The 21,687-nt window shown below is 43.0% G+C and overlaps 1 protein-coding gene across 1 annotated transcript in view; it reads right to left on the bottom strand.

The window, feature by feature from the left end:
• DYNC2H1 (dynein cytoplasmic 2 heavy chain 1) overlaps positions 1–21,687 on the bottom strand; it is a 1,848,033-nt gene that overhangs the window by 613,852 nt on the left and 1,212,494 nt on the right. Inside the window, exons 67-68 of the mRNA XM_029602426.1 lie at positions 8,816–8,935; positions 3,383–3,517 (exon numbers count right to left, since the gene is read on the bottom strand). Coding sequence (XP_029458286.1) covers positions 3,383–3,517; positions 8,816–8,935 — 255 coding nt within the window. The remainder of the gene's footprint in view (positions 1–3,382; positions 3,518–8,815; positions 8,936–21,687) is intronic.

Genomic DNA, 21,687 nt, shown 5'->3' with positions numbered 1-21,687 from the left:
TTGAGCAAAGGCAAGCTCATGGGCTGAATATCAGCTTGTTTCTCCAGAAGAAATATGTTGAGCAGCTACATGGAAGTCACTGCATGCTTTCGCCAGATATTACTGACTGGATGTCTGGGCTCCAGATTCAGCTGTATTTGGGATGAGTGTGCTGAAAGCGAAGTTAACCTGCCCAGTTTAGAGGAGCTTGGGTCAGCTCAGTCATCTGCACTGATTTGGGGAATGAACAGGAAAGAAAAATTGGTTCTTACCTGCTAATTTTCATTCCTGGAATAACACAGATCAGTCCAAAGACCCACTCGTCTCTAAGAAGCTCCTTTTTTGTTTTCGGTATGTACATAATGCAGAGTAGATTGATGGTCAGAAGGTTTTATTTTCTATGTTGATTGGAACAGGGATCCAGTGTAAATGGGCTTCACCTTCCTGCTGCACAGTCTAAGAGAGGGATGATGGTTCCAAATTACAAGTTTAAAATTTACTTTGGCTACACTTAACCTTATCTTCACTTGGGTACAGATGATACTGAGGGACTGCAAGTGGCACACTAGGTTAAGTAGCAGTGTCAGTAAAGCTTTTCTTCTCTGTCTCCATCTGCTGGGAGGGAAGTAAATCCCAGGCATTTGGACTGATCTGTGATATTCCAGGAATGAATATTAGCAGGCAAGAACCAATTTTCCTTTAAGTCATTTAGGACTAGGATGGGACAGAGTCCTTCTGTCTTTTTTGGAATCTGGAAAAACTTGGCAGAAAATCTCCATCCTCTTTCCCATGGTAGAAAGGCCTCAACCACATAAGTGATGTTTGAATCTGTTCCAAATTCTACTGAGAGCTTAGCTGTCCAAGATTATTCTGGGCCAATGGTTTATGTAAAAAGCAAGTTTGCTTACCTATAAACAGGGTTCTCCACACACAGCAGGATGAATTAGCCATTAAAGGTGGGGGGTGACATCATCCATGTTACGCCTGTCGGTTGCAGACGGCTACGACCTCTCATGCTCAGCTCTTTTTTCCACGCTCCATCAAGTCTGGAAAGAATGGCGGTCTCTGACAGTCCTTGCCGACGTCTCCGGTGTTCCCGGGATAGCGTGGGCGCTGCTGACCGCCATCTTGGACCAGGAGTTACCTAGACACGTGCGCGTAAGGGCCTCATTTGAACACGTCATGGCAGAAACCTCGGGGGTGTCCCTGCCCGATGACGTCAACCCGCTAGCGTATATAATCTCACCAGCCCTTGCCTTCCTCAAGTTAGCAAGGAGTTCCGTCTTGCTGAATTCTCCACACTCAAGGACTTCCTGTTCCTGACTCAGTCTTGGCATTCAGACGCTCTGATTACCCACTCCTCAGGGGCTCCCCTGTGTTCCGGGCTGTCTGCTCCTCGGAGGGCTTTCCTGCCTGACTACTACTAAGACCTGCTTCTCAGGTCTCTATCTCTCTCCAGGAACCATCTACTGTGAGTACGTCCACTGACTTCTACTATACTAACTGCAATGGTGATTCCACGTGGCGTACCCCGACCCTCGGCCACTACCGCCTTTCTTCAATAGAAGTCATTCAGCTTTCCTGCTCTACAGAATAACCTCGCAACATTTCAGGAGCCACTTCCGGGTTCTGGCATCGCTACCAGTTCTTCAACATCTACTGTACAGACATCTTCGGCATAACCCGCTCTGCAAGCCACTACTGGATCTGTATTCTTGAGGTGCCTACAATTTACCAGAGGGGATCCCCGGCGTACCCCGCTCCGCAGGCCACTACCGGATCTTCTCAGCTGTGACTCAGTCTGAGTAATTCCCATTGCCCAGGACTGTACTCCTATCTCCATTCTGTAGACATTACTTTTCCTTCCTATATAATAAAGTCTCCACTTCTAGCTGTGTCCCACACCACTGAGACTGCGCCTGCTGACAGTGTGGCTCACAGGTCTCTTCTCTGTGGGTGGAGACATCTCTCATCTCGGCCCAGGGTTCACATACTTCCTTAAATATAACAATCTAATAGTGCAGACAAAGACCCAGATCTCAGTAAAGACTTTACTAAGCATGAGTTGGGGTTCCCTACACATGCCTACTGCCTCATTAGCACCTCTTTCAGAGCTTATACTTTAGCAAGATAGTTGACTCTCCTGGGAGGCGGATGCATACAAAGAATAACAAATTTATCATGCTGTCTATGGAGAACTATGTTTAAAGGTAAGCAAATTTGATTTCTCCATTGACAAGCAGGTATGAATTAGTTATTATGCATAGGGAATCCCAAGCTAAGAATTACAATGTGGCACACTTACTTAAGGCAACCCAATGCCCCTAAGTGGAGAGTGGGCTATTGGGTGAAGAGGCTGCACAAAACTGCTTGCTCAAAGGTGCATTCTCTTCGGGACATGTTGTCCAGAGAGTAGTGGTATGTGAAGGTGCGTATAGATGACAAGTAGCAGCTTTTCATACGTCCTCAATGGAAATGGCCGTGAAACGAGCCAGTGATGACAACATGGCTTTCACTTAAGAACATAAGAAATTGCCATGCTGGGTCAGACCAAGGGTCCATCAAGCCCAGCATCCTGTTTCCAACAGAGGCCAAAACCAAGCCACAAGAACCTGGCAATTAACCAAACACTAAGAAGAACCCATGCTACTGATGCAATTAATAGCAGTGGCTATTCTAAGTATAATTAATTAATAGCCATTAATGGACTTCTCCTCCAAGAACTTATCTTGGACTATCTCCTCCAAGAACTTATCTTGGACTATCGTGACTTAATAAATCTTGATGAAATCTGTAATCCAACTAGCTCATAACAATGTGCGATACAGTCTACTAGGCAGTGCATAGATACTGTACCATGTAGAGCTGATGAGCCACAATCAGACAATTTGCATGGATTCCTGAAATGCCTTTTTCCCAAATGTGTCCAATGCCTTTTGGTTTTCCCTAACATGTGTGTTAGTATAATCACAAGTGTGCTTAGCATGCTTCAATGCTGACTCTACCACTACTGAGTAGTATGGGAGTTGGACTATCCCAAACTCTCAGGCAGTTTGAACCCAATACTGCAAATCTAACTTCTGGGCCACAGGCAGGAATTTGAATATCTAGCATTCCCTTTTCTCCTGTCTTTTTGCCTAGGCTATGCATATGTAGGTCCATGTCAATTTCTATTACTTTTAGTGTAAACTCTGCACCATTTTGGTAGCCTTCCTTTGGTCTGCCTCCACTTGGCTTGTATCCTTTCAAATGTACAATCTTCAGAACTGGACACAATACTCCAGGTGAGTCTCACCAATTACCTGAGCAGAGGCATTGTTTTTCTTTTTCTGGCTCTGTCCATTACCTTGTCACACTGTTAAATTAGACAATTTACAGAAATAGTAACTAAATTAAAGAATACCTGATCAAGAAATATCTGCAGTCTATGGGACTCAGTGAGTGACTCCTGAATGAGCGCACTGCTTGCTTTGGTCTGATTCAAGGATTCAATGAGATCCTTATTGTCAAGAATATTTCCTTGAGAGGTTGCGAGTGTCTGGGGGAAAAATAAAAATATTTAACAACTGACACAAACTAAATATGTATATTTTTTATGTTTAAACATTTATTAATAATGTATCTACAAATATGTTAACATAAATAGTTATGTTATCCAGGTTTCTCTACCTTGTTCAATGTAAGACAAGACTTTGTCATTGTTGTTTTTTGCTGGTTGTAATGTAAACCGAAGTGATAATTAATCCTGTTAATTGAACCTCGGTATATAAAAGTTATAAATAAATAAATAAATCCAGTTTGACCTGTATATAAAAGTATCCAAATACATCAAAACAGGTTCCAAAGAACTATATCAACAAGAGCATACACGTATTATTTAGTAACAAAGAAATTTACAATCTAGTAAAAAGAACATAAGAACATTAGAAATTGCCATGCTGGGTCAGACCAAGGGTCCATCAAGTACAGCATCTGTTTCCAACAGAGGCCAAACCAGGCCACAAGAACTTGGTAATTACCCAAACACTAAGAAGATCTCATGCTACTGATGCAATTAATAGCAGTGGCTATTCCCTAAGTAAACTTGATTAATAGCCTTTAATGGATTTCTCCTCCAAGAACTTATCCAAACCTTTTTTGAACCCAGCTACACTAAATGCACTAACCACATCCTCTGGCAACAAATTCCAGAGCTTTATTGTGCGTTGAGTGAAAAATAATTTTCTCCGATTAGTCTTAAATGTGCTACTTGCTAACTTCATGGAATGCACCCTGGTCCTTCTATTATTTGAAAGTGTAAATAACCGATTCACATCTACTCGTTCAAGACCTCTCATGATCTTAAAGACCTCTATCATATCCCCTCTCAGCCATCTCTTCTCCAAGCTGAACAGTCTTAACCTCTTCAGCCTTTCCTCACAGGGGAGCTGTTCCATCCCCTTTATCATTTTGGTTGCCCTTCTCTGTACCTTCTCCATCGCAATAATATCTTTTTTGAGATGCGGCGACCAGAATTGTATACAGTATTCAAGGTGCGGTCTCACCATGGAGCGATATAGAGGCATTATGACATTTTCCGTTCTATTAACCATTCCCTAACTAATAATTCCTAACATTCTGTTTGCTTTTTTGACTGTTGCAGCACACTGAGCTGACGATTTTAAAGTATTATCCACTAAAGGGTAACAGCAAGCCAGGAAGCAAGAGCAAGACCACCTCAAGGCTGGTTGCCTGGACCTCTCAATCATCCACCCAAAGAAATGGATAGTCACAATAATAGAAAATTATTATATCCTCTAGTGCAACAGTACTAAGCAGGGAATAGCGATAAGGTAAGCAGAAATAACAAAAGCTATGATCCCAAACAATCCATACAATTAATCGTGTAAGTACACAGTATAATGGTTGTAAGCAGACCTCATATCAAGGCATACAAATTCATTGCTATTTAGCAAAAGGTATACCGAAAATATAATCATAGGTCTTATTGTATTTTTTGAGCTTATTTTGTTGCTAAAGTGCAATAGTGCATAGTCCATACGTGACCTATAATTCGGTTATTCCAAAAATTTTTAACTTAGCTTCATAGGCAAAATGGAGAAACGCCAGAGACATGGTCGTGAGATCTTACAACCGGAGAGCCCGGTTGTAAGATCTCACGACCATGTCTCTGGCGTTTCTCCATTTTGCCTATGAAGCTAAGTTAAAAATTTTTGGAATAACCGAATTATAGGTCACGTATGGACTATGCACTATTGCACTTTAGCAACAAAATAAGCTCAAAAAATACAATAAGACCTATGATTATATTTTCGGTATACCTTTTGCTAAATAGCAATGAATTTGTATGCCTTGATATGAGGTCTGCTTACAACCATTATACTGTGTACTTACACGATTAATTGTATGGATTGTTTGGGATCATAGCTTTTGTTATTTCTGCTAGTCACAATAGTATTCAGAAAAACAAGTGATAACTATTTGTATTTAATTTTTAGTATGCATATAAAAGCCACATAGCATTCAGATAAATCAGCAAAGGAGCAGACAAAGCAAAACTCCGACATCAGCTGGCATTTCAGTTTCCCTGTATCAGGGGGGACTTATCTGACAGCAGACAGTTCTCTTGTAAGTCAGCGTGCTTCAATTGGATCACCCGATCGCCTTCATCATTAAAGAAAGAGGCATAATTTCTTTGAATGGATGATAGAGAGGTCCGGGCAACCATCCTTGAGGTGGTCTTGCACTTGTTTCCTGGCTTGCTGACACTCTTTACTAGATTGTAATTTTCTTTGTTAGTAAATAATATGAGCATGCTCTTGTTGATATAGTGCTTTTGGTTTCTGCTTATTCTAAGCAAAAACATCACATGGATGAATTGAAATTAGGCACTTTATCACAATTAACTGTTTTAATAGTCTTTTGAAGGGATAGCTCTCAGTGTTATACAGATTCAGGTTAAAAGAAGACCCCATGTTAACAGTATGATCCTTCTACACCAGTGATGGCCAACCTTTTGAGCTCAGTGTGTCAAAATTCATAAAAAAACCGAGCATAACTCGGGTGGTGTGTCACTTCTAGAAAAATCCATAATTTTGTGATATTTGTAGCTCTAATCAACAAAGTTATAATTTTAATATATATACTGTATTTATTAATAAAGCAAAAACAAATAATTCTTTACCTTACCTGCTTGGTGACTTTTTTGTTGCTGAATTTCATTGGCTAAATCTTCAATTGAAGGTTGGTATTTCGTACACTTCAAGTCCAAGCAAGCGTTACAAACTTCATCTGTCAGTCGGTTTCTTTTATTGGCTCCCATTCATGTTCACAACACTCCCTCCCCATCTCCCAGGCATGCACACATTCATTCTCACACACACAGACCCCCAGGCAGGCACCCATGCATTCACACACATACACCCCCAGGCAGAGTCCCATTCATACACATTCACACACTAAAGGTAGACCCCCCCTCTCTTTCTTTTGCCAGCAAACTCAGAACCTCTCTCATTCCTCTGCTGCCACTGTCACTGATGCCGCGTGGCTATTGCGGAGGTGCCGATTGCTGCTACTGACACTGAAGTCCATTCTGCTGCCTCCTCTGTGCAGGCCCCGTGGGCTTCTACTTTCTCCATGCTGATCTCGTACATTGTGAGATCCGTTGAGAAAGTGCTATTCTTGCACATTCCCAAAGAGTACATGTGCCAATCACTAAAAAGTACATTTTTTTTTTTTTTTGCCTTTGCTGTCTGATCTTAGTTTTCTAATTGGTTGGTCACAGGCTTTTTTTTCACCTTCCCTTTCTTATTTTTTTGCCAATTCCTTTTATATTGTCTTTTTTTCTGTTTCTTTTTTCTCCATCTTCTTCCCTCAAACACACAGTCAGGTTCTCATTCTCACATGCATTTCTCTTTCTCACACACACCGGCTCTCACTGGCACATGCTCTCTCTCATACAATCATTCATATACACAGGCTCTCACTGGCACATGCTCTCTCTCATACAATCATTCATACACACAGGTTCTCACTGGCACATGCTCTCTCATACAATCATTCATATACACAGGCTCTCACTGGCACATGCTCTCTCTCATACAATCATTCATACACACAGGCTCTCACTGGCACATGCTCTCTCATACAATCATTCATATACACAGGCTCTCACTGGCACATGCTCTCTCTCATACAATCATTCATATACACAGGCTCTCACTGGCACATGCTCTCTCTCATACAATCATTCATATACACAGGCTCTCACTGGCACATGCTCTCTCTCATACAATCATTCATACACACAGGCTCTCACTGGCACATGCTCTCTCATACAATCATTCATACACACAGGCTCTCACTGGCACATGCTCTCTCTCATACAATCATTCATACACACAGGCTCTCACTGGCACATGCTCTCTCATACAATCATTCATACACACAGGCTCTCACTGGCACATGCTCTCTCTCATACAATCATTCATACACACAGGCTCTCACTGGCACATGCTCTCTCATACAATCATTCATATACACAGGCTCTCACTGGCACATGCTCTCTCTCTGTCTCACACACACACACACACACAGGCTCTCACATGCTGTCTCTGCAAACATTCAGGTCCTCTCTCTCAACTCACCTCATACACGCACTCTACGGGCCCTCAGCCTCTCTCTCACCTCTGGGCCTCCTCTTCGCGGGTCGCCGCAGGATGGGCTCTGCAGCGGCCCTGATCTTCTCGGGCCGCGGCAGCCCTGCTACCGGGCCTCTTCCTCTTCTTGGGCCGCTGCGACTTGGGATTCACAGTGACCTGCGGCGGCTCCTCCTCTTCTGCACGCGCTGATTCGCTTCCTCCTTCCTGCCCACGCGGCTCCGGCAATGTTTACTTCCGGGGCCGCACAGGCAGGAAGGAGGAGCATCAGCGCGTTGTCTTGAGCCTCATCGCTGCGACGCATGAGCCTCCCTGCGCCCGGGGGCATTGGTGGAGGGTAGGGGGAAACTAAAAAACACATTTAAAGGCTCGGCGCAGCTGAAAAAGAAAAGGCTCGGCACAGCCGATAAAAAAAAAAAAATTCCTGATAGTCCTCGAAACGCTGCGCGTGTCAGCCAAAACGGCTCGGCGTGTCACCTCTGACACGTGTGTCATAGGTTAGCCATCACTGTTCTACACCCAGTCCTCTGTATTAAGGAACTGACTTTAAAAAGTACAAGTTGGGCCAGGGCAAGGCCACACTGGGGAGGCAGTATTCATAATCCCTAAAAAAGTGCAGGATACATTCCAACAATCTCTCAAGTTAGACACCTATTAGCTGGCTCAAGAGCACATTTGTCTCAACTTCCAGAGGAAATTGTGGTCCTATAGAATATGATTGTTACAATGTCTGGACTAAATCAGAGGGGGAGAGTATAGGCTGTAGGGAGAAAATCCAGGCAGGTGCAAATTAAAGTTCATGACACTATAACTTCAATTGGAGAATGTTTTAATTTAATTTCCAATTTAAATTTTGCTTTTAGTGACTGGTCAGCCACTTCATAACTTCGGTGGAGAAAGTTTTAATTGAACTGGATGCCCAATGGAGCAAAGGAGGCTGCCGGGTTAGGAAGGAGGAGAAGGTGGAGATAGGAGGAAAGCACTTATTAAATGTGTATGGAAAGTACAATGTCGTACACATTATTTTTACCATCATTATCGCAGGAATTCCCAGTTATGCTGTATATCCCAAACAGTATTCATTTACAAATTAAACATAGAGAAGAAGGCCTATGTTCTGGATGGAGGATTCTAGCTTCACACATGACCTCAGACTTCTAATATTCCTGTCTTTTTACCTCTAAAAGAGATTCTTCAAGTTTAGCCAACTGAATCTTCTTGTCTTCTTCCTGCTGTAAAAGCTTTGTCTTTTGTTCTTCAAGATCCGGTTTTTCATGTTGGATAGTTAATGCTAAAAGCTAAACATAACAAAATTTTACATAACAGTAAAAGTGTTCATAAATCCATACTAACGGGTGAATTTTCAAAGAGCTGCATATGTAAAAATCGATACTTACACATGTGGCCATGCCCTGCGCGCACCATGCGTATTTTCAAAAGGGCCCGGCCACATGAATAAGTCCCAATAGGCGCACAAGTGCCGGGTCCTGAAAAAGGGGTGGGCCGGGGGTGTGGTCTGGGCGGGAGCCAACCGGGACAGCAGCCATTAGCCACTATTCTGGGGAAGAGCGTGCCGGCAGCTGGCCAGCGCACATAACTTGCTTCTGCTACGGAGAAGCAGTAAGTAATAAAATAAAAAATTTAGGGAAAGGTAGGTTAGGTTTAGGGGGTGGGGAGGAAAGAGGAAGAGGGAGGAAGTGTAGGAACGGGGTAGGAATTTCCCTCCCAGTCCGCTCCTTAATTGGAGCGGACTGGGAGGGAACTGGGGAAGGCCCGAATGCATTGCTGCACATATTTTATGAAAATTTGTCCCCCCTATGTGCGGGCATCCGATTTTATAACATGTACACGCCAGAGTGCGCATGTTATAAAATTGGCACGTCCATGTACGCGCATTGGAAACTGCGCACATGGACAGCCGCATGCTGCTTTGAAAATGCACCCCCATGTGTTTTACTGGGCAGGAAACTCTACAAGTTCATAAAATGAGACTAGAAGTGTGCATTTATACTTTATACTAGAAAATACTCTATTTTAATTAGGAAAGAAAATACTTCAATAAAGCAACATATAAAGCAATATGTTGCTTAATCTAACTGAATTTTATTACTTATTTGGTACTGAATTTAGCACTTGTGAAAGGTACCATATTGAGAATACTGGAAACTAAAGTCTTCCATTTTATCTACAGTACAGGTACAGCACAGACAGTAGCAGTGCAAGCTCTCTCACCCCAAAGCAACCCACAAATCTCAACTGTGTTGTGAAAGGGTAACTTCTGAGGGTGAGAAGATAATTCATCCTTTATGTTTACTTAATTCTAGGTCTGCCTGTCAAGCCTGCCAGCAAGGATGTCAATTATTTGTTATTCATGATAGGTTTAATGCACTTACTTGCCTGCATACATATTTATATTCTCACTATTGGCTTCAACATTATTCCTATATTTCATATTTAACTGTATAACTTTCTTTTATTCACTTGGGCTTGCTCACCCTTATTCAAGCCTTTGAAAATTTTCAGGCAAAATATTAATTGACAAGGCATGTGAATAAAAGCATTAATATCATACATTGGAAAAGGGAACCAGAGGAGCCCTAATATCTTGGAGAATTCAAATAAATTCTCTTTACATAGGGGGAAACAATATGTTGAAGTTCAAATTATGTTTTGTGCAAACTTATTTGGAAGGCAGCTGAATAATATGAAACTACTGCTGCAGGTCAAAGTACACGGAGGTGCTGAAATGTGGTTCATGTCATTTTTGGAGGCTAATGCTTGAACAAAAAACTAGGTTTGGTGGCTATAGCTTGAACAAAAATGTGCCAGTGTTGGGAGATACTTTTGAGTGATAAGATACAAGTATAGGGGTAGATTTTCAAAGGGTTATGCACGTAACCTTTTAAAAACCCTCTTGTGCACCCTTTAAAAACCCTCTTGTGTACGCAATTCCCGGGACGCGCGTATCTCCCGGGGCTTTGAAAAAGGGGCAGGAAGGGGGCGGGGATGTGGACGTGGCGCCGGTCCAGGGGCGGGACCGAGGCCTCCGGCACAGAGGCCGTGCCAGGGGATGGCGCGCCAGCAGCTGGCCAGCGTGCGCGTAACTCCTGAAACAAAGGTAGGGGGGATTTAGGTAGGGCTGGGGGGTGGGTTAGATAGGGGAAGGGAGGGGAAGGTGGGGGGAAGCGGAGGGAACGGGGAAAGCCATCAGGGTTCCCCTAGGGCTCGGTGCGCGCAACGTACACAAGTGTGCACCCCCTTGCGCGCGCCGACACCCGATTTTATAACATGCACGCAGCAGCGTGCACATGTTATAAAATCGGGTGTACATTTGTGCGTGACGGGTAGCGAGCACAAATGTACCCCACGCGCGCCATTTATGTGTGGGGGTGTGAAGGGTGGCTGCATGTTGTGTTTTAGGGGTTCTGGAGTGTTTGTGGAAGTAAAGTTCATTATTGAACCATGTCATGTTTTCATTGTGAAGGGTCTTGTGTATTAGAGATAAGGTTTTGAACATGATTCTCTGCGCAGTGGGGAGCCAGTGCAGATCTCTGAGTATAGGAGTAATATGTTCCGATTTTCTGGTGTTGGTGAGAATGCGTGCTGCTGCATTCTGAAGCATTTGTAGTGGTAGAATGGTAGTTTTGGGTAGGCCTAGGAGAAGGGCATTACAATAATCAACTTTTGATAAAATGAGGGATTGCAGTACAGTACAGAAATCATGTTGGTAGAGTAACGGTCTTAATTTTTTTTAGAATGTGTAGTTTGAAGAACCCATCTTTAATAATGTTGTTGATATGTTTTTTAAAATTAAGGTGGTTTAACAGTGTTAGTGATGTCAGGAGAAGTGAGTGATGTGTGAGTGGCAGCAATTGTGTTTTTGTGATTCTGTGAGGAAATGACCATAAGTTCTGTTTTATCGGGGTTAATGGCCAGATTGATGCTAGTAAGGAGGTTACTAATGGCGGTGAGGGCAGTATCTCATGTTTTAAGGGCATCATTCAGGGAGTCAGTGATGGGGATAACAATTTGTACGTCATCCGCATAGATGAAGTACAAAAGGTCAAGTTCTGTCAGTAGGTGACAAAGAGGGAGGATATAAATATTAAAGAGAGTAGAGGAGAGGGCAGATCCTTGTGGTACTCCGTGATTTATATTGTATGGTTGCGAGTCATGGTTTTCAAAATTGACTTTATATTGCCGTCCTTGTAGGAAAGCTTCAAACCATTGCAGTGGGGTGTTAGCTATGCCGATTTCCTTGAGCCGTGTAATGAGAATGTTGTGATTAATAGTATCAAAGGCCGCGGAAATGTCAAGCATGGCTAGTAGGAAGGATTGACCTTTGTCAAACCCAGTAAGTATGGTGTTGATAAGAGAGATGAGCAGAGTTTCGGTGCTCATACATTTACGAAAACCATGTTGCAATGGAGAGAGAATTTCAAATTTTTCCAGGTGTTCAGTGAGCTGCGTGTTTACAATTTTTTCAAGGATTTTTGCTATGAAGGGAAGGTTGGAAATAGGTCGATAATTGGTTAGGTCAGAGGCATCAGCTTTGGGCTTTTTTAGAATAGGTCTGATGATAGCTTGTTTAAGCGTATTAGGGATTTCTCCGGAAGCTAGTGAGCAATTGATACTTTTAGCAATTGAGGGTGCTATGATTTCAGGGATGGCGAGAAGATGTTTGGTGGGTATAGTGTCACTTGGATGTGTGGCAGGTTTCATTTTTTTAATGGTATTTTGAATTTCTAGGGACGTGGTGGGTTCGAAGGCATTAAATATAGCAGAGGAATCATGTGGGATGGTTTCGGTCAGGGGATTACTGCCAGGGAACTGTGCCATGATTTTAACTATTATCTCGTGAAAGTGTTTAGCTAAGTTCTCACTTTTGGTTTGGGCATCTTTATTACAGGTGGGAGTGGTATTGGTTTTAGTCATTTGTGTTACATACGTGAAGAAAGCGTTTGCATTAAATTGCAGGTCATGTATTTTTTTTACATGGTAATTTTTTTTTTGCGTTGAGGGTTTGCTCACGATAGACACGTAGGGTTGCTCTGTAAGTATCTCTTTTTGTGAGGGAGGGGTTGTTACGCCAATCTTTTTCCAATTTCCTGAGGGTGCGTTTTAGAGCTGTCAGTTCAGGGGTGTACCATGGTTTAAGTTAAGATTTGGAGTGGCCAATTTTTTTAGTGTGAAGGGGGCAAAGGTCGTTGTCAATGTTCCCAGTGATAGAATACCATGATGTGATTGCTGAGTTGATGTCAGCTAGTTCAAGATTATGAAGTTCTTTGTTGAATGCAACAGTGAGTTCATCGATAGAACATAATTTGCGGATCTGTATGGTTTTAGGTTCTGGGATTTGGGGTGAGGTGGTTCATTTAAGGGTGAGGGTAGTGTGCAGGAGGTGGTGATCTGACCATGGAACAGCTGTGCTAATAGGGTCACTGGAGATGATGGGTTTGTTAATGAAAATCAGATCTAGAGTATGACCATTTTGATGAGTAAGGTCAGTGACGATCTGTGTGAAACCAATAGCTTTGAGGGATGATAGAAAGGTTTCACAGGCATTTGATAGTGGGAGGGAGTCTACATGTATATTGAAATCTCCTAAGATGATAGCAGGTTTGTCAATTTCAATGTTCTGGGCGATAAATTCAATTATGGGAGAAGGATTTTTTGTAAGAATGCCAGGGGGAATATATACTAGACAGATCTGCAGGTGAGGAGATTTAAATACCCCAATCTCAAATTTTGGGGCGATTTGCACAGGATGTGAAGTTAACTGCAATTCTTTTTTTGCAACGAGTAGTAAACCACCTCCTTTTTTCTTAGGTCTTGGGATTGAATAGATGTCATAAGTGTCATTTGGTAATTGATTAAGTAGGACTGTATCAGTTTCCTTTAACCAGGTCTCAGTTATGGCGCAAATATCTGGCTTATCATCAATGAGTATATCATGAAGTATATTGTTTTTTTTTGTGATAGATTGCGCATTAAACAGCATGATAGCTAGAGTCGTGATACCAAAGAATTGTGTGATTGGTGTGAGCATGATTGGGATGAGGTGTCTGTTCATTTGTTGAGGTTTCATGAGTGTATTTGTGTATGGCCGATAGTTATATATGAGTATGGGAATGGGATTATTTAGCATATTGCAAGTAATGCACTGAGATGTTTAAAGATATGGAGTGTTAATAGGAATGGTATAGGTGAAAAAGGGGAGGGGGATGTATGAAAGCAGATTAGGGTAAGGAGGAAAATAGGCTATTTGTTAGGATCGTGGAGGGGCAACGCTAAGGGGCACGACAAGGGGCAGGCTCCTTTGTCGCGCTCCTTAGGCGCACGACGCAGGCGCACGACACCTGTGTGAGAGAAGATTTAAAAGCAGATTCTTTTAGCTTCTGTGACGTATTCCAGCTGGGGGAGGGGTTAGCAACCACGAGGTGGAGGAGGAGGAGAGGGTCCGAGCAGAGAGCTGAGCACAGGGGAAATCTCAATCCAAGCCCTGGATCCTGGCTTGGAGAGCAGCAGATACAAGCAGAAATGTAGCTACCTATATTATGTAGTGCCACAATGGAAAAACAGAAACATAATGAATCCTCACAAAAAATCAAGTAATAACATCAATAGATATAAGACATCAATCATAATATTAAAACCATGAAACAAATAAATATGTCAAAATAACCAGGGGGCGCTCTTGAGCAGCGACCAAGATGGCTGCCTGAGCCCGAAGCTCCGTCAAATCTCGCTATTCAGCACTGAAAAGGAATCCGGTTTTTCAATGATTCTTGCTAACTGAGGCATTTGAATATCCCTAGTTATGGCTACAAATAAATCGGGGAAAATTGAAGCCGCTTTCGCAGCTGTAGCCAGGTCTAAACGAGCGAAACAAGATCCCCCGTCGCCGGACAAGGCCCCGCCACCCAAAACCATGGCATCTGCAGATTTAGTATTAACTGAGCTTAAACAGCTCAAAGATATGATTCAACTAACTATCGAAGCCACAGCTGTGATCCGAGGTGACATAAAATAAATGTCTTCTCAATTGGCAAGTTTTCAGCTACGGTGAGAAGACGTACAAACTCAGACTTCATCTCTGCTTATAACAACTGCGCCACTTCCTCGACTGACTCGGGAAGTGGAAAAATTGCAGCAAGATGTTGAAAAGCTTTCTAACCGAAATCGCAGAAATAACATCAGAATATTGGGAATTCCTGAAGGAATGGAGGGAGCTGATATATTTGAATGTATTCTCAAATTGGTTCCCACAAGCTTGCAAGTTTCTTTTAACCATCCGTTTGAAATAGAGAGAGCGCACAAGATACCATCGCGTCCACTTAAAAATTCTAAGTATCCCAGACCTATTATATTTAAGGTTCTGCGATACCCCCGGGTTCTGGCTATATTTGCTGCTGCCAGAACTAAAGCTCCTATACACTTCCAAGGTAGCACAATCCTCTTTGTTCCTGATTTAGCGAAAACCACTGCTGATAAGAGGAAGGCCTTTTTGACGCTCCGGTCTAGATTACAAGCCCGGGGGTGAAGTATGGACGCTTTATCCTGCTCCAATGAGGGTTACCTGCCATAATCAGACCAAGCTCTTCCATCAGCCAGGTGAGCTAGAAAAAATGTTACAATCCCTTGAAAGTGCGCAAAGCATACATATATAGGATGGGCTTAAAATCTCGGTGACCCTCTGGTCCTTTTTTTTCTTCAGGAAATCCTTATCAAACTGTTCATGAGATTACAGATGATTTTGTTTTCTTTATATGGTTCTATGGCCTTAATCTACATGAAGGAGAAGGGTTCTCCTTCCATTTTTTTTTTTTCAATAATGCCCTACATCAGAACTGATTATTTTTTCTCATTTTCAAAAATTATTGTTCTACCAAATGATAGAGCGAGAGGCTCGGCAGCCAGTGGTCCCCTTAGAGGCACTTTTTTTTTTTTTTTTACAACTCGTGCCTTGGCACTGGCACCAAAATTCTATGCTCATTCACTTTTTCTTTTTATATATAACCTTTCTACGCTCCTTCTTCCTCTCCACTTTTGTCCTAGACCTTTCTCTTTTTCATCTGATGCAACTGTTTTGTGCATTCCAATGTATGAGACCAGCAACAACATTTTTACTGGGACCCAGATTCACACAGCACGAGACTATGACACTTTTTCTTAAACAATGGCATCTACTATTTCTTTACTCACACTTGTGACTCTAAATGTTAATGGCTTCACACATCCTATTAAAAGGAAGATACTGACATATCTACAATACTTACATGCGGATATAGCTTTCATCCAGTAGACTCATCTAACAGCCTGAGACACTTAAACTCCAACAACAATGGGTAGGACAGGTCTAATATAGCCAAGCAGTTAACAAAAAAAGAGGCACAGCTATCTTGGTTCATAAGAAACTTGACGCTACAGCTATCCATCAATCTGCAGATATAGATGGGCGTTAAAACTTAGTACAACTGTAAATTTACAAAGAGCTATACACACTACTTAACTTGTATGCACCGAACGCAGATAATCCGGACTTTTTTCATTCAGTTTTTTCACATCTACTCAATATAGACTCTTCACAATGTATTATCGGCGGAGATTTCAATCAACCACTTGACCCTTTTCTAGACAACAAAACAACTGTGCACCCTATCATTTCTAAAGCTAGTACAACGTTACAGCATCTTATTGCTTTCTTCGGCCTATGAGGTACATGGCAATTGATTCATCCCACTGGTGTAGATTATACATTTTATTCCTTCTCGCATTCATCCTACTCCCAGATAGACTATTTTCTTACATCACGTGAGCTTGTGCATAGGATAACATTGACACAAATCTGTCCCATTTTAATCTCGGACCACGTGGCGGTCAGTATCACATATAATCTGCAATCTTCCATAAAAGTACATAGGCAATGGTGATTTAATTCAACTCTACTAGCCAATCTTGCTTTTTTGGACTTGCTTCGGCTCAAAATTTTGAAATACTTTCAGATTAATACAACTGCGGATGTTTCAGCAGCATCCATCTGGGAAGTGTTTAAAGACACTATCTGTGGAGAAATCATCAGAAACTCTATTAGGCAGAAGAAGACTCAAGGAGATGGTCTGCGGGCTCTTCAACAAGAAGTGGCCTCTCTAGAACAAGTACATGTCAATTCTCCTTCGCTCTCTACCTTGCAAGAGGTCATTAAAGCTAGATACCGCTACAACCAATTATTAAGTTCCCACATCAAACTTAATCTTTTTCAGACAAAAGCACTGTACTATGTGGAAAATAATAAATGGGGACACCTGCTCACCTCCTATTTAAAAAAAAAGGAAAGCTAAGAAGCATATAGTTAAAGTGACTTCCAAATCTAACCAATCACTGACATCGGATGCTAACATCTTGAAAGCTTTTCGAGACTTTTATGCCTCTTTATATCAGTCAGAATCCACGGCAACCTCTGAGGAGATTCAGGCTTATCTTACTAAGATGGAGCACCCTACCCTATCGCCCACTCAGAGAACTGCATTGAACAAACCAATTACAAAAGCGGAAATAACATCTGCCATTTCCTCTCTCTCTGCTGGAAAAGCACCCGGCTCAGATGGCTTCACGACTGACTTTTATCAGGCATTTGGGAAGGACCTTGTATCGCATTTACATGTCTATTTCTCATCTATACTTTTTACACCCCTTGCTCCCTCCACATTTACTGAAGCCTGTATAGTGGTGCTTCCAAAGCCAGGTAGAGACGAGTCCAACTCGTTAACTATAGACCTATCTCACTCCTCAATATGGATTACAAGATATTCACTAAAATTCTGGCAACTAGGTTATCCCTGATTAAGCAGAGTTGCTTACCTGTAACAGGTGTTCTCACAGAACAGCAGGATGTTAGTCCTCACATATGGGTGACATCACAGGATGGAGCCCAATCACGGAACACTTTTGTCAAAGTTTCTAGAACTTTGACTGGCACCTACTGGGCATGCCCAGCATAACATTAACCCAGCATCCAGCAGGGGTCCCCATTCAGTCTCGTCTTATAGTAAAAAGTATGTGCGAAAAATAAAATAAGAAAATGTAAGCGAACCCAACTCTGCGGGGTGGCAGGCAGGATTCATGAGGACTAACATCCTGCTGTCCTAAGAACATAAGAACATAAGAAAATGCCATACTGGGTCAGACCAAGGGTCCATCAAGCCCAGCATCCTGTTTCCAACAGTGGCCAATCCAGGCCATAAGAACCTGGTAAGTACCCAAAAGCTAAATCTATTCCACGTTACCATTGCTAATGGCAGTGGCTATTCCCTAAATGAACTTAATAGCAGGTAATGGACTTCTCCTCCAAGAACTTATCCAATCCTTTTTTAAACACAGCTATACTAACTGCACTAACCACATCCTCTGGCAACAAATTCCAGAGTTTAATTGTGCGTTGAGTAAAAAATAACTTTCTCCGATTAGTTTTAAATGTGCCCCATGCTAAATTCATGGAGTGCCCCCTAGTCTTTCTACTATCCGAAAGAGTAAATAACCGATTCACATCTACCCATTCTAGACCTCTCATGATTTTAAACATCTCTATCATATCCCCCCTCAGCCGTCTCTTCTCCAAGCTGAAAAGTCCTAACCTCTTTAGTCTTTCCTCATAGGGGAGCTGTTCCATTCCCCTTATCATTTTGGTAGCCCTTCTCTGTACCTTCTCCATTGCAATTATATCTTTTTGAGATGCGATGACCAGAATTGTACACAGTATTCAAGGTGCGGTCTCACCATGGAGCGATACAGAGGCATTATGACATTTTCCGTTTTATTCACCATTCCCTTTCTAATAATTCCCAACATTCTGTTTGCTTTTTTGACTGCTGCAGCAGGCATCCTGAACCCTGCTGGGCAGGCGGAAGGGTGTTGGTACGTCATGTAGTAAACAGGTTACACAAGACAGACTGGCCAAAGATGGAATCTTGTCTTCCGGCTTTGTCCAAGCAATAGTGGGCTGTAAAAGTATGGAGAGAACTCCAAGTGGCAGCCCTGCAAATGTCAGGAAGTGGCACCGATCGTAGGAGTGCTATTGAAGTCGCCATGGCCCTCACAGAGTGTGCTTTAACACGGTCTTTGAGTTGAATGCATGCTTGCTGATAGCAAAAGGATATGCAGTCTGCTAGCCAGGAGGAGAGAGTCTGCTTACCCACAGGCTGCCCCAATTTGTTAGAATGGAAAAACACAATTAATTGAGTGCTTTTCCTGTGGGCAGCTGTACGGTCTAGGTAGAATGCTAGAACTCGTTTGCAGTCAAGGGTATGCAGAGCCTGCTCTCCTGGATTGGAATGGGGCCTGGGAAAGAAGGTAGATAGTATTTATTTATTTATTTATTTATTTAATATACCGACATTCAATCGAGATATCACATCGGTTTCCAGATAACCAAGAGAATAGGGCGGGATCCGCCCTATTTTACATTATAACATGGTAACCAAAAAATAATAATAACATATTATAACAGTAGTACATGGAACAAAAGGTTATAGGATATAACAATAGGTTATAGGAAATAACATATGTACATGAATGTGTTGTTGATAAAATAAATTTAGGATTAAGGGCTTGTTAATAAGAATAATTTAGGAATAATGGTGGGGGGGGGTGAGGGAAGGGAGGGGGGATGGTGGGGTGGGAGGAAGTAGTGTAGTGGGGGATTCAGGGGGGTGAGAAGACTGTGTAGGGGATGAGGTGTGTTGCGTATAATGGATTGATTAAGATGAAATTCTGATACTACCTTAGACAAAAATTTAGGGTGAGTGTGAAGTACCGCCTGGTCTTGCAGAAGTTTAGTGTAAGGCGGATAGGTAACTAGGGCCTGTAACTCACTAACTCTGTGAGCCGAAGTGATTGCTAGAAGGAAAATCTCTTTCCTTGTGAGAAAGCGAATTTCACAGGATTGGAGAGGCTCAAATGGTGGTTTCATGAAGGGGCCGGAGGACGCAGTGGAGGCTTGAGGTGAGGCAAGACCTTCAAGAAGCATGTTACAAGGGTTGCACTGAGATAAGAGACATCCCCGATACCTTTATGGAAGGCGGCTACCGCACTGACATGCATTCTAATGGAGGAAGTTTTGAGACCTGACTCTGACAAGTGCCAGAGATAGTCTAGAAACTTTGGGATGGGACAGGTAAAAGGATCAAGGGCCTGAGAAGAGCATCATGATGTGAACCTGTTCCATTTGTAGGAATATGATTTTCTTGTGGAAGGCTTCCGAGAAGCGATCAAGACACGGGAGACTAGATCGGAAAGGTTAAGTGGCTGAAGGATTAACCTTTCAACATCCATGCTGTCAAGGACAGGGCATGAAAATTGGGATGGTGAAGGCACCCATCGTTTTGAGTGATTAGAAGCGGGTCTGTTTCCAGAGGAATGTGCCTGCGAATGGAAAGATCCTGAAGGATTGGAAACCACACTTGGCGGGGACAGTGGGGTGCTATCAGGATCATGGTTCCCTTGTCCTGATGTAACTTCTCGAGAGTCTTCGAGAGAGGTGGAAGTGGAGGGAATGCATACAGGAGAGCGGTTGACCACGATAGGGAGAACACGTCTCTTGGTGGATAATGTTTGCTGCGAGTGAGAGAGCAGAAATTGTAAAATTTACGATTCAGGGGAGACGCAAAGAGGTCTATTTGAGGATGACCCCAGTATAGGAAGATGGAATTTGCCACTAAGAGGTTTAGAAACCACTCGTGCGGTTGAAAGTTGCAACTGAACTTGTCCGCCAACACGTTGTCCACTCCCGGCAAGTAGGTGGCCCTGAGGTACACTGATTGGGAGAGGGCCTCCGCCCAAACCTGTGCAGCTTCCTGAAACAGAAGGTAGGATCCTGTCCCTCCCTGTTTGTTGATGTACCACATGGCTACCTGTTTGTCCATCTGGATCAGGATGACTTGATTGGACAGGCGATCCTGAAATACTCTGAGAGCATATCTTATTGCTCGAAGCTCCAGGAAATTTATTTATTTTTTGGCTTCCTCTGGAGACCAAGAACCTTGTGTTTGGAGATCGGCCACATGGGCTCCCCACCCGAAGTTGGAAGCATCGGTGGTTAGAGTATTTGAGGGTTTGGCGCCTGAAAGGGCAAGCCCTGTAGAAGATTGATGTGGTTTGTCCACCAGGCGAGAGACAAACGGAGTGAGTTGGTGACATGGACAATGGTCGACAGGGGCTGAAGGGACTGTGTCCATTGTGACCTTAGAGTCCATTGCATGACTCTCATGGCCAGATGAGCCATTGGTGTGACCTGAACTGAGGACGCCATGTGTCCTAGAAGGATGAGAAACCGATGCGCAGTCGTTGAGTGTTGAGACTGCAGCTGTTGTGCCAGAGACACGAGGGTTTCTGGCACATCAGCTGCAGCTGGTGAGGGCTTGTTGTCGAGGTAGGGAAGCCTTTGCCTGTAAGGTGTCCAATTCTGCCCCAATGAACAACAAGGTTTGAGATGGGACTAAGGAGGATTTATCGTAATTGACGAGAAATCTAAGTGAAGTGAGAGTGTTTAAGGTAAGATGTATGGAGGACAAAGCGGCTTGCTGAGTCGGAGCCCTGATTAACCAGTCGTCCAGGTAGGGGTAGACTTGGACACCTTGAGTCCTGAGGAAGACGGCAACTACGACGAGGCATTTTATAAACACCCGTGGTGCATATGCTAGGCCGAATGGGAGCACTCGGTATTGATAGTGCTTGGGGCCAAGACGAATCTCAGGAATTTGCGATGAGATGGAGTTATCGCAATATGCGTGTATGCATCCTGAAGGTTGAGAAAGCAGAGCCAGTCTCCTCTTTGAAGAAGAGGAAGCAGGGAGCCCAAGGTTACCATCTTGAACTTTTCTCTCTGGAGGTGCTTGTTGAGGGGTCGTAGATCCAAAATTGGACGAACGCCTCCCGATTTTTTGGGGATTAGAAAGTACCGGGAAAAGAATCCAATGCCTTGCTGAGGCGATGGTATTGGTTCTATTGCTCTGGACTGGAGTAGGAGGGAAGCCTCCTGCTCCAGGAATAATGA

This window comes from Rhinatrema bivittatum, chromosome 5, assembly GCF_901001135.1.
Source record: "Rhinatrema bivittatum chromosome 5, aRhiBiv1.1, whole genome shotgun sequence".
In the NCBI taxonomy this organism is placed as follows: Eukaryota; Metazoa; Chordata; class Amphibia; order Gymnophiona; family Rhinatrematidae; genus Rhinatrema; species Rhinatrema bivittatum.
The sequence above is the reverse complement of the archived record's forward strand: the minus strand, read 5'-3'. Positions and strand labels throughout refer to the sequence as shown.